General features: G+C 33.9%; 4 protein-coding genes across 6 annotated transcripts; all 4 read left to right on the forward strand.

Annotated features, from left to right (window-relative positions):
• The first annotated feature begins 39 nt into the window (after window positions 1-39).
• LOC149739598 (alkaline ceramidase 2-like) lies at window positions 40-2,820 on the forward strand. Of its 3 annotated transcripts, none has more exons than XM_089871478.1 (6): window positions 40-1,152; window positions 1,563-1,683; window positions 1,740-1,887; window positions 1,974-2,114; window positions 2,192-2,353; window positions 2,602-2,820. In XM_089871478.1, exons 1-6 carry the CDS (start codon window positions 1,051-1,053, stop codon window positions 2,774-2,776), a joined length of 849 nt encoding a protein of 282 aa, XP_089727604.1. In that variant the 5' UTR covers window positions 40-1,050; the 3' UTR covers window positions 2,777-2,820. The 3 variants fall into 3 exon arrangements, with proteins under 3 accessions (XP_089727604.1, XP_089727605.1, XP_089727607.1); XM_089871479.1 differs by having other exon boundaries at window positions 2,207-2,353; XM_089871481.1 differs by lacking the exon at window positions 1,974-2,114 and having other exon boundaries at window positions 2,207-2,353.
• A 762-nt stretch (window positions 2,821-3,582) lies between these two features.
• Window positions 3,583-5,486, forward strand: LOC149739599 (alkaline ceramidase 2-like). The gene is made up of 6 exons (XM_089871482.1): window positions 3,583-3,790; window positions 3,897-4,017; window positions 4,077-4,224; window positions 4,315-4,452; window positions 4,529-4,669; window positions 5,149-5,486. Exons 1-6 carry the CDS (start codon window positions 3,689-3,691, stop codon window positions 5,318-5,320), a joined length of 822 nt encoding a protein of 273 aa, XP_089727608.1. The 5' UTR covers window positions 3,583-3,688; the 3' UTR covers window positions 5,321-5,486.
• Window positions 5,487-5,805: 319 nt separating this feature from the next.
• LOC149739600 (uncharacterized) lies at window positions 5,806-9,143 on the forward strand. Its single transcript, XM_089871485.1, has 4 exons — window positions 5,806-6,980; window positions 7,619-7,760; window positions 8,305-8,405; window positions 8,725-9,143. Exons 1-4 carry the CDS (start codon window positions 6,729-6,731, stop codon window positions 9,022-9,024), a joined length of 795 nt encoding a protein of 264 aa, XP_089727611.1. The 5' UTR covers window positions 5,806-6,728; the 3' UTR covers window positions 9,025-9,143.
• Window positions 9,144-10,410: 1,267 nt separating this feature from the next.
• Window positions 10,411-12,383, forward strand: LOC149739601 (uncharacterized). Its single transcript, XM_089871486.1, has 4 exons — window positions 10,411-10,758; window positions 11,070-11,214; window positions 11,843-11,943; window positions 12,064-12,383. The coding sequence occupies exons 1-4, from the start codon at window positions 10,507-10,509 to the stop codon at window positions 12,355-12,357; spliced, it is 792 nt and encodes a 263-aa protein (XP_089727612.1). The 5' UTR covers window positions 10,411-10,506; the 3' UTR covers window positions 12,358-12,383.
• The last annotated feature ends 2,584 nt before the right edge of the window (window positions 12,384-14,967 follow it).

A 14,967-nucleotide genomic window follows, 5' to 3' on the forward strand; every position in this document is an offset into this window, starting at 1 on the left:
CCACTTTGCAGTTGTGGGACAATATTGATCATTTTTTATACCTCACTCAATAATTTAAACCTTAAGAGCAATTCAAACATAATACCCTTAAGTATTAACAGGATAATGTAGGAGCTTGATCAGGCAAAATACAAAGTAGCAATACCATATGTGTACAAAGACAATAATTATTTAACTTGATTTTAAAAGCGTACATTTTTGTTTCGTGCTATTTACGTGTATTCTCAATAAAAAAATGTGTTTTTATTGAAAACTAACAAGAATTTTGAACCGTTCCTTCTTGCCCCGGCTGTTTCAGAATCGCTTATTAACTTTTTGTGTGTTTCAATATATTTCCTTGAAATTTTACAAACAAATTAATGAATGTATATTGGAAGACTAACTATACAGTATATATCTTGTCAGGGCAGTTCATAATTATCTTTCTGCATGCAGAGAAAATGCCCTAAAATTGTGTTCTGTGCTGGGTGTATATACATTAATATACATATAGTAGAGTGGGGGAAGATGGGACATCTGTTTATTCCATTTTCTCGTCCCATTTTGTAGTAAACAAGGAAATTCAAAGAATTATTAAACCGTATCCTTACGACTCCAAAAGACCGTTGTTAATTGTTAAAAAATCGATTAGGATATTTAGATATTATGTGCTAAAGGTGTCCCGTCTTCTCCCACCCTACTATATATTGACCTGGTTCGCTGAATCATACTAAAACTGTCGAAAAAACAATCCCACTTGTAACCTTTTAAAATATTGTTTCGAATCTGTGATTATGTTTTAATGGACCTGCTGTTACAATGGAATTAACTTGAAATGCGAACGACAGAATTTTTTGTTAATTTTGGTGTATAGTAATTTAGCACCTTAATTAAGTTCCTTAGTTCTAGCAATATCCTGATGTCTTGTTTAATATTTCCGTTATCGGTCATATTAACAACTACGTTTGTGTTCAATTTACGAATCGTTGCAGTTTGCCGTAAACAGTCTTGAATCATTTGTTGTCTAAATTAATCTGGTCTGTGTATATTGGAAAAGCGAATATTTAAGAAATGCGCTTGCCTTCAAATATTTTCGCTTATCATTCGTCAGATGTAAACTGGTGTGAACCAGATTATGAAGTTTCATCTTTCACAATTGAGTTTTGGAACTCGGTGAGTGATACTTTATCTATTTATCCTAGTTTAACGTACATTAACGTTTGATAAGTTCGTAATACACGTGGCCTTTCATTAGGGTACAGCTCTTTTGTAGTGAATCCACACACCGATTAGTGCAAACGATATTAAGCTATACCATTTACTTAAAAACACATCAAACAACTTGTTTTATACAATTGGTCAAAATTAAAATATAATAGTTAGATAAACAGCTAATAGTTAAATTTTAAATATTCTAATTAAAAATGTTGAAGAACCACCTGCTGTACAGGCCTTTAAACTGACGTATGTCGTATTCTAAACACATAATTAAATGGATTCAAATGTATTATATTTTGTAACCGCGTCGGATCCCAATGCGATTTCAGTTCATTTTATGTTTAACATTATAATTTCTTTAACAGATTTCAGGCATACCGATGATAGTTTCGTCATTGATTATGATCAGTTTAAATGACGATTACACGCGTTTGGTACCACACTGCAGGTACGCGAATGTGGTTTGGTGGCTGCTGGTGGTGACAGGTAAATTGTGCTCAGTTGTAGAAAACACGAATCCTAAATAAAAAGTTGTTTCTAAGGTATAGGAACTATATATTTTCACGCAACCTTGAGCCTTTTCGGGCAGTTTTTGGACGAGATTGGAATAATATGGCTAGGATTTGCTACGGCTGCGATGTATGCTGAACCGTCGGTCGTTTTTCTTCCTTCGTTCTTTAACACGAACAGGTTTGTTACATGTAAATATATCCGCATTATAAATCTCCTTTCACAACCTTTAAGTAGCTAATAGGATTTATTGATATGATTTTCAGACCATTGTACCACTTACTAATGCTGGCAGCTGCTGTTTTGGTCACATTGCTTTCATTTGTCGAACCACAGTTGAATCACATGTGGTTGTTTCTTTTTACTCTTTCTTTCAGTTTACGGTGGTATAAAATGAACGAAGCAAGGTATATACCAACTTTTTAATTTGGGGGACGATGAACATTATAGGCTACAACAATTCTAGCATTTTGGTTAAAATCAGATCTAAATTAAACAGAGATGTTATCAACGATAATGAAACCTTCCAAGCTTTGGGAAGAACTAGCCTCGTGTTCTTCGCACTTGCAGTCATATGCTGGGTAATTGACAGAGTCTTTTGTCCGTTTATGCTTTCAATCCGTTTCCCTTATCTTCACGCTGTTTGGTGAGTTTGGTTCATTCTGACACTTGCAGTAATTTTCTAAGTCTCCGATTACTTCTGTTAGGTTTAGAATTAACAAACAAATATAAAAAACCTTTCCATCAGGCAAATTAGAAAGCGAACAGTATTAGTTGTGTAACTTTAGCATTATTTAATACTAACACAAGGTAACATTATATTGTAACCTTTTTTATATACATTTTTATTCATTAGGCTATATGTATTTACATAATAATGTTTTTGTTTTACAGGCACATTTTGATTACTATTGCATCAAACAAGTTTTTCGTGTTTACTTCCTTCGGTTACGCAATGCGAACTGCCTCAGAGCATGAGCCTTATCTAGCGTTTTTACCTTTTGTTCCTGGTTCCTCTATTGGAATGTGGCATGTAGCGTTTCACATGCCAAATCGAAAAAGCATTTAACATTTTTGGGCCAATTACAAATAAAGAAAAAAGTCCTAATGTGATATCGTTTCAATTACAGTGAATATAAAATAAATCTTTGCGCTAGTGCCCCGAAAAGCAGGTGACATGCGTATATAATTGGGCATTCTAAAACGCATTTAACATTTTCGGACCACTTACAAATAAAGACAAATATTTCAAATACAAAAAAAGTTTTAATGTGATACTCACAAAATCAACGGTAAAGTGTTAGTGGCGAGACCTGTCATATATTACAATTAATGTTTTATTTGCACACAAATGAAGTAAGCCTTATTAGAAGTAACTTTATTCGGGAAACACACTGCCAAACGGTTTCCCAGCAGCTACCCGGAACTTACAAAAGTTCTACAGGTGTATTTACGACGTGTGCCAATATGCCAATATACGAAAGGTTATAAGAGCTATACAGTGTATCTGCGTGGTAATTTTTGTTACTTGGTTTTAGCGAGCATGCAGTTACACATTGAAGTATTTAGCTCTACACAAAAGCCAGAAATTTGCGTTTGCGTTTTTCTTGAATTCTGGGCTCTCTGGAATGAATTAAGGCAGCGTACGTGTTATTCAATTTAAAAATACTAAATCTGCTAAAGGTACGTGTGTGCAAATCATGTTTGTAAAGTAACATTACGGATTCAACATTCAGACTATTCAGTTAAAGATGTTAATTCGGGAAAGTTTTTCAAATCCCTTCGCCGACGTTCAATTCATTTTGCATGTCTTGTACATTTAATAATGGATTAGCTTTAATTGCAATCTGTCTTCGCTACAGAATTGGAGCAATTAGCTCGATTCAAATAATTAGGATTGCTACAGTTTTGCGTGAATGACTCGTAGTGTGTGGCACAACAAAGGAACTTGCTAGGTATCAAGACGAACAGAAAGGCTACAATGTATTTATCTTCAAATATTTTCGCGTATCATTCCTCAGATGTAAACTGGTGTGAACCAGATTATGAAGTTTCAACTTTCACAATTGAGTTTTGGAACTCGGTAAGTAATTTAAGTATTTTTGTTTGTTTTCTTTCGCAAAACCTCACAGTTGCACATAGAAAACAGGTGTTGAGCGTTTGTCACTATATTATAATTTCTTTAACAGATTTCAGGCATACCGATGATAGTTTTGTCATTGATTGTGATCAGTTTGAATGGCGATTACACGCGTTTGGTACCACACTGCAGGTACGCGAATGTGGTTTGGTGGCTGCTGGCGGTGACAGGTAAATTGTACAAGTTTGCACGATATAGATAAGACATTTATATCTGTTACCTTTTGAAGGTGTTGGAAGTATATATTTTCACGCAACCTTGAGCCTTTTCGGGCAATTTTTGGACGAGATTGGAATAATATGGTTGGGGTTTGCTGTGCTTGCGATGTATGCTGAACCGTCGGTCGTTTTTCTTCCTTCTTCATTTAACAAAAGCAGGTACGGTGTCTCCTATTGCCAAATATAAGTTCAAGGATAATGGTATATTATTAATATGGAAAAGTTTACATATTTAATCATACGTTATAGAACATTGTACCAGTCACTAATGTTGGCAGCTGCTATCGTGGCGACAACACTCTCGTTTGTCGAACCAAAGTTTAACCACGTGTGGTTGTTTCTGTTCGTTGTTCCTGTTGTCCGGGGAGTCACTATGAAAAAAGCAAGGTTTAAATTTGAATCAGTAGCTTCAACATAAAACAAGATATTGTACTAACTAAATGGAAATGTATAATTTTATTAGGAATCTTAATATGGAAAAGTTTCAAGCTTTGGGAAGAAACGGACTTGTGTTCTTAGCACTTGCAGTCATATGCTGGGTACTTGACAGAGTCTTTTGTCCGTTTATGCTTTCAATCCGTTTCCCTTATCTTCACGCTGTTTGGTAATATATAGTTATAAAATTATTACCTAATTGTAATTTTAGTTGGATGCGGTGGTAGCCTGGTAGATCCCTTAACACAATTGCAACTAACTACTTCCGAGTATTAAAAGCTTCTTTATTACCTTTTACGATTGAAACATTTTCCTAAATTTAACGGCTCAAATGTATCATGACACCTGAGTTTTAGAATATGAATTTTACGTCTTTTTTATTCATCGTTTTATAACGATACGTGCTTATTCATTAGAGCTTTATTTCTTGTTTATGTTCTAGTAATCTGCTTCTTTACCAAGCTTATAGCCTATAGGCCCTAGGCTGCTAAAGTCTATAGAAGTGATATCTATTGACTTTAACACTAATATTAAAACTGTGAATATACAGAAATACAGCCAAATGTGCGATGTTAATCAGAAAGACATTTCTACTCGATTTTTTATTACATACCTGTATAATTATAATCAAATTGTTTTGTTTTGCAGGCACATTTTGGTTTTAATTGCTGCAAATATGGTTTTCGTGTTTGGCGCCTTTGACTACGCAAACCAAACTGCTTCACGGCATGAACCGTATCTCGCGTTTGTACCTTTACTTGGTTCATATGTTGGAATATGGTACGTCGCTTTTCGCTTGCCAAACCGGAAAAGCACATGACGGGTTTAAATCCACAAAAAAGCAAATTACAGCATTCGTTATTTAAAGCATGAGTGTTGGTGGGTTTTAGTTCTGCGTCCACGCACAGATGCGTGAATATTCTGTTGACTTTAATTTTATTTAATTCGTAAATCTACTTAATAAAGTGTCTGAACCTCAGCCCAAATTTTCTCATTATAAAGTTATGTTGCTTGCGATTTTTTACGTCGTATTTAAATATTTCGAAGGAGGTAGATTCGTTTGCACTCTATATCGATATATAGTAGTGTAGGATAAAATTGGATTCGAGGTAAGATGGGACACCTCCTTCATGGGTAGTTATACTCAATACATGATAGACAAAACAAATGTTGTGGTTTTATTTGAAAATATTCTCACCGGCCGAAAAAGTGTGTTGCAATTAAATGTGTTTATTGTTTTTAGTATTAAAATTATTTGTTGAACGAATAAAACATTTTCCCAGGGAATAAAAGTAATAATATGCTCATTTTAAAAGCTGAATGTTTTTAAAATTGTTAAAATTTCGTAGTTTGCGAGTTTGAATCAATCCAGTAACGTATGCCCTAATAAAATAGGTTATTTTTTAACGATTGTAAAAATGTTGTCAGGATAGTTAAGAGCGGACCCGACTAACCACGACTCTTTGTCTTTGAATTTAAGCGGTAATTAAATCCGAGGTATTGTAAAATACGTTCCTATAGAAAATGTTTGTGTTATAACTCGTGTGTTTCAAAGTGGTATAGTAAAGTGGGGTAAGATGGGACATTAGCATATAATTCTTAAGTATCCTGATCGTGTTTTTAACATTTAACAACGATCTATGGGAGTCATTAGAATACGGTTCGTGCTACCAAATGCAACAAGAAATATAATGAAAAGGTGTCCCATCTACCCCACCCTACTATATATAGATAAACCACGCTTGCTTGGATCACAAATAAAGCTGTGACCTTGCCAAGTTAATATACACCTAAATGTATAATCCTTGTTTGCTGAGCAGAATAACTAACGTCACGTAGGCTACAGGTAACTTTTGTATGTGAACATTTTATTCAAGACCTATTCAATATATCATTTTCGTGTCTCTTACTATAAATTAGTAAAACTTACATTACTTAAGAATTTTCAATGATGGTATTACATCACAGCAACGATCGGTAACGTATATACATCACAGCAACGATCGGTAACGTATAAAGGTTTAATTTAATTAAATACAAATGCAACTCCCGATGTGACCTGATCTCTATCTCGTGGTTTCAATGTAACAACATTGCTTGCTCTACAAACAGGGAGTCGTCGAAAATCCACGATCAATGTTTAGCCAAGCCTTCTTTAATAGGAAATCTACCAGTTCTGAACGCCAGTGGTATTACCAGCAAGTTAGGAAACTGTTAAACGATTCAACATGAAGGTTATAGTGGCTGGGTTCTCGAAAACAGGCACGAAGACAATGCAAGCCGCATTGACAGAGCTTGGTTACAATGTATACGACTATATGGAGAATTTCGAGTTTTTGGAAAAAGAATGGAAGCAGATATGTACGGTTGGAGGCTCGACTGAATTGTTTCGTAAAATGTACGAGAATGTTGATGCGGTGACTGATCTACCTGGATGTGCATTCTGGGATGAGATCTTAAAAGCCTTTCCCGATGCTAAGGTTCGTTGTATGAGTATTCTGTGATTGCAACACTCAAGATTTTTAAGAAAGTAAATCACAAATATTATATAAAACATATTACAATAATAGGCTCACCCATGAGCTGGTAACCGATAGATCTGTTAAGCAACGGCTCAAGCAATTTTTTAACATCAGAAACGCTTGACGTTGAAGCATAGAACGCGTAAAACGTTGAAATTTTCGTCACTATATAAATGATGCTGAAACCATATCGGCTGTAAATGTTGGTTTAAGCATAGTTGTATTTGCTTTTAAATGGGCGCATTGTAAGAAGACAAAGGTTTATTGAATTGCTCGTGAATGTAAAAGTTGGACAAGCAGTCATTTGACCAATCTGCAGAAATAAAAACTGTCTATCTGAAAGCATTTTGATTAAATATCTATATAGTAGAGTGGGGAAAGATGGGACACTTTTAAATCTATTTTCTCTTCCAATTTGATAGTAAACAAAGAATACTCAAAGAATTATTAAACAATATTCTTACGACTCCCGTAGACCGTTGGTAATTGTTCAAAACACGATCAGGATATTTGGATATTACGAGCTAAAAGTGTCCCATCTTCCCCCACCCTACTATATTATTTGCTGTTTTTTAAATTGTTTGTATTATTTCTAGATTGTTTTAACAATGCGCGATGAAGAACAATGGTGGAAAAGCATGCAGAAACAACATGAAGAAAATGGGTCATTAATCATGCAAATGATAGTAAATATTTCTCCAACGGGGCGAAGATTTGGGCAACATGGGATACGGATATGTAATTAGTTTGTTATCGATATGCAATACTGAGTTCTTACTTTTGTAGAAAAAAAAAGAGTTTAAAATATAAGTTTATACTGTGCAGCAGGGTGGGAGACATGGGGCAAATTTTTATGCCTATTTCTCGTTCCATTTGGTAGTAAACGAGGAACATTCAAAGAATTATAAACCGTATATCTTAACGACTCCCACATAGGCTTGTTTATAGTGTTTAAAATACCATCAGGACATTTGGCCAAAGGTATTATAATGTGCCAAAGGTGTACTATCTTACTCCACAGTGAATATAAGTTATAAGACTAAACGATAAGATTATAAACTAAATTTGAAAAATAAAAACTATTGTGTAAGTAGATTAGACATGTAAGAACGCCACAGTATGTGTCCCACCTATTTCTACGGACGGATAACTCAAGTTGTTATGTTATAAAAATTTGTATATTAAAAAGCCCTAGGTATAAAAATAATAACTATTTTTTCACGTTACGTCTTCGGTATTTATGTGTTACTTACTTGAGACATAAGCAAACATCTTTGTTTAGTACAATCTGTGGTTGGAGATACTATGGCTTTGACATCAACAAAAATAAACGAGACTTTGTTCAAAATGACATATAGGAGACACAATGCACATGTATTGCAGGTGACATAATTTTATAAAAGGATGAGTGAACATTTAAGCCCAAACGATAAACCCGACATACAAGCCTACTGATTTTTTAACCTACAATATTTTGCTAATTCCATGTTACTTTTCTGCGAATAGGCTATTTTACTATGAATAACAACTGGTACAGTTTAATATATTCTTTATAAAAATAAGGTTTGGCTAATGTAAATAAAGTCATTTTCACATCCTTGTCATAATTCTGCTACACCAAAAACTGCATAAATTCCCCGCAAAACAAATAGACCTATGTCCATTACGACAGTCTACTAATTTTTGTGTTTTATCTGCATAGAACGCTCCAAAAGATCAACTATTGGTGTTCAATTTTAAAGATGGTTGGGAACCACTGTGTAAGTTTTTAGGAGTCCCAGTTCCAAACACCCCATTTCACCACAAAAACAAAAAGGGAGCAATCACTAAAGAGATCCTTGCTACCAATAAGGTTGCTATTAAAATGCAGCGAGAAGCTATGGTGGTAGCAGCTGTTTCTGGGGTTCTTGCAGCAATTGGCTTGTATAAAGGAATAAGCCTTGCTCGTACAGTGAATTGGGCAGACACGTTTACAACATTAAGCAGTTTATTTAAAAAATAAAGCAAAATGCCAACCTGGATTTATTACTAAATTTAGCAAATAATTTTATTACGCAATATATTATAATACTGTAACACCGTTTCACAAATAAATATGAATTTTAGTAACTCTTATGAAAATATTGGCGTTTACTAGGTTGCTTTAACACAAGGCACCCTCCATAACGGCATGGTATAGATGGCGCTATGGTTTAACATTAACCGATAACGAATGCTCGCTTTTGAGCACGGTAGTGGTCATATAGATTCTTTTTTGTTGTTTCTATGCGCGACGTTTTCCACACTTGTTTTAGTTTTTCATTATTAATTCTAGCATTAAATTTTTCAATTTCTTAATTGAAAACAAATCATAATATATATTTTTAAATTTTAGATTAAAATTGTTAAGACCAACAGCAACAAAAAATTATTAAAACGGTTCAATATTACACGGGCGTGTTTAATACACAAATACTTTGCAGAAAAATATTGAAATAAAACCAATCTGTATGGAGTATAGAGGCTAATATAACATTAGCCCTTGATAAATTCGGCATCTGCGTAAAATTTCTAAAAGCCAATGCGTGCTAAACGAAGTTGTATACTTTCCTAAGTATTTTTCTCTGTTTTTGTGGCATATTTACGGTAAAACTCTTAAATTTATTTTCCAACTTTCCGCCAAATAGATCAGGTTACCAGACGATTTTACATTTGTGTGTAAATGCTTTGTCGGCGGACATGTCGGCCGGGATCCATAACCGTTTGGCCGGTTGACTCAGTTATTAGATTTGTCGAGACCGTGTTTATATACGGTCTAGAAATTTGGGAGTGCACGTGTTGGTAAGATAAGGAATCTTCACAATGATTCACGCCTGAATCACACTATTTCCATTTAAGTGGTGACTAATTAAAAGCACTACTCTTATACCCTATTAACAATTATCGTAATTGAAACATTATTTTTAATTAAACATCACATGAATAATATTAACTTCTAACATTACCTAATTACTGCGTGATTACGGTTTGTCCAAATCACAAAAACAAACTTTTTTAGGCGACGACAAGGTTAACTAGTGTAGGTTTACAAGTCAACGCAGGGTAGCCTATATGGGTTGCACAAAGCGTATTTACACAAATGCTTTACCAATCGGCAATCACTCAATCCTCATATATCATAAGTCTGTATGAGTTATAATACATGTATGATGCATTCTACCTACTGCTCCACAGTCACCAATGGCGACTGAAACCCGCTTTATTGGTTGCTTGGGGTTTGTATTTTGATCGATCACAGTCGACCGTTGAAGCAAAAGGATTGATTAATACTATGCTAATTATAGTTTAAAACGTGCTCACGCATTAGATCTGTAATCTCTTGTTGTTTAATATTTGAAAACCGCTAATAAAGCGTTTTATTTGTTTACCAGCAGTCTAGTATACGCCTACGGACAAAGGCGGCGTCGTTATATGCAATAAGTTTTAAATTGTTGAAGATTTTAACATGAAGGTTATAGTAGCTGGGTTCTCGAAGACAGGCACCAAGACAATGCAAGCCGCATTGAAAGAGCTTGGTTACAATGTATACGATTATACAGAGAATTTTGAGTTTTTGGAAAAGGAATGGAAGCAAATATGTACGGTTGGAGGCTCGACTGAATTGTTTCGTAAAATGTACGAGAATGTTGATGCGGTAACTGATCTACCTGGATGTGCATTCTGGGACGAGATCTTAAAAGCCTTTCCCGATGCTAAGGTTCGTTGTATGAGTAATCTATGATTGCAACACTCAAATTGTTCATGAAAGTAAAGTGTTCATGAAACCAAGTGTTATAGCAAACATACTACAAGAATCGGCTCACTCATGAGCTGGTAACCGTTAAGTGTTGACTTAATGCGGTCATTTATTTGCACTGCTTCAAAGCTATAGACGGACAAAGTTCAAAAAGAAAGAAGTTTTTTTTTAATATTTATATTAGTATTAATCCACGATTTTGTCAAGCCAAGATCAAGCAATCTTCTTATCATTATAATACAGAACAACTATTAGCATGCTTTATATTCTAGATCATTTTAACAATGCGAGACAACGAAGAACAATGGTGGCAGAGTCTTCTGAAACAACATGAACAAAATACATCATTGCTTTTAAAAATATTGTTTACAATTTCACCAACTGGAAGGAGAATGGGACAACACGGAAGCCGAATAAGTAACTTGTCGTTAACAGATAATTTATAACTAAGGGGCTTGTGCGAAAAAAAGGATAGTAGTACCCAACTTGTGGCAAAAAATATAAACTTTAGTCAAAGTTATTGAACACGTTAGTGGTCATATAGATCGTTGTTTTTTGCGCGAATTTTTTCCGCACTTATCTCAATTCCTAAATCTGGGGTTTATTCTTTATTCTCTTGATTAAAAATCAAATCATAATATATATTTATAATTTTTAGACTAAATTTTCAGATTTGAAAGCTCATGCGTAGCGATTAATTAACGATTACCTTTCTCATGTTCTTTAACATAGCAGAAACACTGTCTGGAAATTTGGGAGGGCACGTGTTGGTGAGATAAGAAATCCACACAACGATTCACGACTGAATCAGCTATTACCATTTAAGTGATTGAATTTTGTAGTAAAAAGATTAATCAATACTATGCTAATTAGTTTTAAACGTGTTCACGCATTAGATCTTTGATCTCATGTTATACATTTTTCGTTATTAAAAGTTGATATGCATTTTAAAGTTACAAAATTTATCAATTAATGTTCTAACAATAGCATTGTAGTAAATCTGTAATTTTACTCTAATTGTTTATTACTGTATCTTTGTTTGTAGTAAGTGCCATCATTGGACAAGACATGACTCCTTTAACAAACGTGTTGAACGAAACGTTGTTCAAAATGGCTTATAGGCGACATAATACACATGTATTACAGGTGATCTAATCTTGCCTAATCGATTTTTAATTCACTTTTAAGTACCTTTATAAGCTAAGCTATATTGCTAGCAGTATAGCAGTCTACCTTTTAAGTGTTTAAACTTGCTTTTGTATGCAGAACGCTCCAAAAGATCAACTATTGGTGTTTAATTTTAAAGATGGTTGGGAACCACTGTGTAAGTTTTTAGGGGTCCCAGTTCCAGACACCCCATTTCACCACAAAAATAAAAAAGGCGCAATCATAAAAGAGATGCTTCAGACAAATAATATTGTTTTAAAAATACAGCGAGAAGCTATGGTGGTAGTGGCTGTTTCTGGGGTTCTTGCAGCAATTGGCTTGTATAAAGGAATAAGCCTTGCTTGTACAGTGAATTGGGGAGACATGTTTACAACATTAGGCAGTTTATTTTAAAAATAAAAGCACAATGTCAACCTGGATTTATTACTAAATTTAGCAAATAGTTTTGTTACGCATTACATTATAAAACTGCAAAATTAGACACTTTATTTTTCAAATGCATGCGAAAATATAAATAAAACTCACAAAAATTTAGTGTATTTTTTAGTGTAAAACTTGCGTATGATTAACCGAGTGTAGTAAATGCTTGTACGATTTAAGCAGAAATAGGTAGGTCAGTTCTTTTCTAAACGCTGATGGTAAAACTTTTAAAACATTATGTACATGCTACAAGTTAACTAAGTAATAAAAATCTATGTAGAGATACATTTTTTAAGCGATTAAGATACTGAATCAGAATGAAGGTTATAGTAGCTGGATACTTCAAGACAGGCACCAAGACTATGCAAGCAGCCTTGACAGAGCTTGGTTTTAAGAATACGATCATTAGAATATGAAGATTTTTTTATATGAAGATTTTTTTAAGTTATTTACTGAGATGGGGTCCACTTTATTCTCGAAATGCCTAAATGTGTGAAATAGCCTATACTTTGGTTCAGGTTTGGCATTTGCATGATTAATGTTTCAAATACGATAAATTATAATATGGTAGAATGGTATTGCTTTCAATGCGTCCCATTTAAATGGTAATCCTTTGTTACAGGCGTCAATCGTTGTGTGAACTTTCTTATCTCAATTATACACGTAGGCTTATAGCCTGTACTCCCGAATTCCCAGACAGTAAAACCGCTGTTTCGTTAAATCGTGAATGAATGATCTGAATGGGTGTTCTGTATTTTACACTTCGTGCCAGCTTACAAAATACCATGTACATTACTTTGTTGGATTTTTGGGGGGATTATTTTTATTTTTTGATAGTAGGAATTTATAAATGTATATATTATCTCATTATGAATTTACGGTGTATGAGGATTGATTTATTGGAAAAGAATATGTGTAAATACGCTCTGTACAACTCCTGCAACCTGTGTTTACTGTAAACTCACAGTCTTACACCATAGTTAACCTTGTCGTCGCTGAAAAACTTTTGTTTTTATGAATTTGAACAAACTTTAATTACGCAGTAATTACTTAACATTATATATAAGGTAATAGACCTATTTATTATGTAATTTGTCGTGGCACAGTTGGTTAGCGCGCTTGCATCTAACTTTTAAGGTAAATTTTGGAATTTTCGCTTTTGGTAAATAGTGAAAGAAACGTAACCGTTGATTATTCGCTTAATATGTGGCTTTAAATATAAAAATTTACACCAAACTTTTAATTATATATTGGGATTTGGTTTCATTCAAGAGATTAAAAAAATAAAAAGCAAGAAGGATTGAGACATGTGGAAAAAGTCGTCAAAATAAAACAAGAAAGAAAAACTGTCAGGCGAAAACAAGAGATCAAAGATCTAATGTGTGAGCACATTATTCAAACTAATTATAATATAGTATTAATTAACCCTTTTACTACAACGGCCGACTGAGCTTGATCAAAAACTTTTAATACGTCCCTACTTAAATGGAAATAGTTTGATTCAGACGTGAATCGATGTGAGGATTCCTTATCTCACCAACACGTGCCCTCCAAATTCCCAGACAATATAACCGCTGTCTCGACAGCGCTGATTACTAAGTCTATTGGCCTAACGGTTATAGTGCGCGGTTTACTAACGGTCCAGGCTTCAATCCTCGCCTGCCGTAACAATTATTTTGGATTTGTTTTCTTTTAGTAAGAGATATATGAGACTAATACTATATATACTTTTTGTTTATATTTGCATACTAACGTAAACAAAGCCAAAAGTTACCGATTGCCTGCGACTTTTCGATGCATGGCAGTTTACTTGAATCGCAAGCGTTACAATCATTAAGTACTCATTAATTGAACGATTTATTTATAGGTTTATAAAGCTAAGCTTAGTTAAAATTATTGTATCGAATACAGTCGATTAGTCAATGTTAAAGTACATTTTAAGTACGAGTCAGCGCTTTAAACAAATAGAAATGTAATCGTTAATTACTCGCTAATTAGGCGATCTTATGCAATATGGTTTATAAAACTATGCTTAGTTCAAAATACTTTATAGAGTACAATCATTTAATTAAAGTTTAAGGTGCATTTTGAATTTGGCGCATTTGATCATTTGATTATGTGGTTTCAATTCTGAAAATTTAGGCTAAAAATTCTAAATATATATTATTATTTGATTTCAATCAAGAGATTAAAGAATAAATGCTAGAATTAAAAATTGAGGTAAGTGTGGAAAAAAGTCGTCCAAAAAACAACAACAAGAACAACTGTTCGACGAAAAAGATCTATATGACCACTAACGTGCTCAATAAATCTTTAGGACTACTAACGTGCTCAACAACTATTTTATGAAAAGGATCTAATGTACTCACGTGCCCAATGAATATTGTGATCGAGAATCGAAAGGAAGTTTAAATTGTGCCCAAGAGTCAAATATACAATAAATTATGCCTGAGAGTTAAATGTATTCAACAGAATATGCCTGAGAGTTACATATTGTAACATATATACAAAAAAATCATGCCCAAGCTTACGTGTTTGGTGTTTTAGTATCTACGTTAAATTATTGGTTTTAATTTTTTAACC

This window comes from Ciona robusta, chromosome 2 (assembly GCF_009617815.1).
Source record: "Ciona robusta chromosome 2, ASM961781v2".
Lineage (NCBI taxonomy): Eukaryota > Metazoa > Chordata > Ascidiacea > Phlebobranchia > Cionidae > Ciona > Ciona robusta.

Bases quoted from the DNA above. Each gene is read 5' to 3' on its own strand.
- LOC149739598 (XM_089871478.1), top strand. From the start codon at position 1,051: ATGCGCTTGCCTTCAAATATTTTCGCTTATCATTCGTCAGATGTAAAC. The intron at 1,888-1,973 runs GTTTGTTACATG...TATGATTTTCAG, and splicing joins TCGTTCTTTAACACGAACAG to ACCATTGTACCACTTACTAA. The intron at 2,115-2,191 runs GTATATACCAAC...GGTTAAAATCAG, and splicing joins TATAAAATGAACGAAGCAAG to ATCTAAATTAAACAGAGATG.
- LOC149739599 (XM_089871482.1), top strand. From the start codon at position 3,689: ATGTATTTATCTTCAAATATTTTCGCGTATCATTCCTCAGATGTAAAC. The intron at 4,018-4,076 runs GTAAATTGTACA...TACCTTTTGAAG, and splicing joins GTGGCTGCTGGCGGTGACAG to GTGTTGGAAGTATATATTTT. The intron at 4,453-4,528 runs GTTTAAATTTGA...TAATTTTATTAG, and splicing joins GTCACTATGAAAAAAGCAAG to GAATCTTAATATGGAAAAGT.
- LOC149739600 (XM_089871485.1), top strand. From the start codon at position 6,729: ATGAAGGTTATAGTGGCTGGGTTCTCGAAAACAGGCACGAAGACAATG. The intron at 6,981-7,618 runs GTTCGTTGTATG...TATTATTTCTAG, and splicing joins AAGCCTTTCCCGATGCTAAG to ATTGTTTTAACAATGCGCGA. The intron at 7,761-8,304 runs GTAATTAGTTTG...ATCTTTGTTTAG, and splicing joins GCAACATGGGATACGGATAT to TACAATCTGTGGTTGGAGAT.
- LOC149739601 (XM_089871486.1), top strand. From the start codon at position 10,507: ATGAAGGTTATAGTAGCTGGGTTCTCGAAGACAGGCACCAAGACAATG. The intron at 10,759-11,069 runs GTTCGTTGTATG...TTTATATTCTAG, and splicing joins AAGCCTTTCCCGATGCTAAG to ATCATTTTAACAATGCGAGA. The intron at 11,944-12,063 runs GTGATCTAATCT...TTTTGTATGCAG, and splicing joins ATAATACACATGTATTACAG to AACGCTCCAAAAGATCAACT.